The following is a 1,425-nucleotide window of genomic DNA, read 5'->3' as shown; positions in this document are numbered from 1 at the left end:
ATATATATATATATATATATATATATTACACAAAATAAAATCCTTTAAGACAGTTATGCACAAGACATGCGGTATTGGATTTGTACACTGGATCCCAGGCTGTGACCAACTGGAGAAAGGTCAGACAAGGCTTGGTGGGTGGAGCTGTGTAACCGAGTAACACACATCTGTTTGAAGAGTAACTGGAGCCTGCGTAGTGAGGTGTTTCAGGTGCTGTGCTACTTCATACTAACCAGGACTACAAGTGAAGCACCATCCGGCATCAGGACAGAGCTGTGGGGTTTTGTGAACTGTTTCTACTTCTAACTTTTGTAAACTGATGTTTTCCCAGGCCATCTTAATAGTGCTGCTTCAATCACATGTCAGACAAAAAGGACAATGGGCACAACTCCAACTAAGCCCTCCTGTAGCCTAGACAGTGATGTGGTGACACTGGAAGACTCTAAAACTGCAACTCCTTCTGGATGGACCACAGGGTATCCACACTCTTCTTCAAATGTGCCTCTTCCTCGGGAGTCAGAGTCACCTTTACAACATCAGAGATCTCATTCTGTCCCAGGACACAAGGGACACTAAGGAAGACAGCATCCTTGAGTCCATAGAGCCCCTTAATCATGGTAGAAATTGGGTGCACCCTCCTAAGGTTCTTCATTATACTTTCTGCCAAATCTGTCACCAACAGTCCAATGGCCCAGGATGTGAAGCCTTTTAGTTTGATCACTTCATAAGCACTGTCAACCACCTGTTTGTGAATCTCTTTCCAATGCTCCTTATCCCATCAGTTCCCAACTCAGGGTGCAGATTCTTCAGGGCGACACCAGCAACATTCACACCACTCCATACAGGAACGCTGGAGTCTCCTTGCTCCCCAAGGATCCAGCCATGGCAGCTCAGTGGGTGTATGCCCAGCCTTTCCTCCATCAGGTGGTGGAACTGGGCTGAATCCAGGTTGCAACCACTGCTGATAACATAGTTCTTGGGAAAGCTGCTTATCTTCCAAGTCACATAGGTCAAGATATCCACTGGGCTGGACACAACAAGCAACTTGCAGTTAGAACTTACTTTACAACATTAGGAATGATAAACTTGAAAATGTTTACATTATGCTGCACCAAGGGCTCTCTCCCTCTTGCTGATGTGCTCCAGCAGTGATAATAACCAGCTTGGAGCTTGCAATTTCACTGTAGTCTTTACCAGAGACCATTTTTTTGGGGTCCTAAGGAAAAGGCTGCCATGTCGTGGATCCATCATCTCTCCCTTCAATTTGTCTTCCATGACATCAACAAGAGCAAGTTCATCTGCTAAGTCCTTCATTAAGATACTGATGGCAGGGGGCCTGGCCCTAGCTCAGGCCTTTAAGTGGCTGCTTCCACAAAGCTGTCAGCCTCAGGTTGCTGGAGTTCGAACCTCACACCTCTCTAGCTG

At 46.2% G+C, this 1,425-nt stretch overlaps 1 protein-coding gene across 1 annotated transcript in view; it reads right to left on the bottom strand.

Annotated features, from left to right (window-relative positions):
• Nucleotides 1–442: 442 nt before the first annotated feature.
• Nucleotides 443–1,425, bottom strand: part of LOC111812000 (L-lactate dehydrogenase A chain-like) — a 6,730-nt gene continuing 5,747 nt past the window's right edge. Inside the window, exons 3-4 of the mRNA XM_023722324.1 lie at nucleotides 844–1,027; nucleotides 443–742 (exon numbers count right to left, since the gene is read on the bottom strand). Coding sequence (XP_023578092.1) covers nucleotides 443–742; nucleotides 844–1,027 — 484 coding nt within the window. The remainder of the gene's footprint in view (nucleotides 743–843; nucleotides 1,028–1,425) is intronic.

Source organism: Octodon degus, unplaced genomic scaffold (assembly GCF_000260255.1).
Source record: "Octodon degus isolate 3935 unplaced genomic scaffold, OctDeg1.0 scaffold00090, whole genome shotgun sequence".
Lineage (NCBI taxonomy): Eukaryota > Metazoa > Chordata > Mammalia > Rodentia > Octodontidae > Octodon > Octodon degus.
This window is presented reverse-complemented; position numbering and strand designations above follow the sequence as displayed.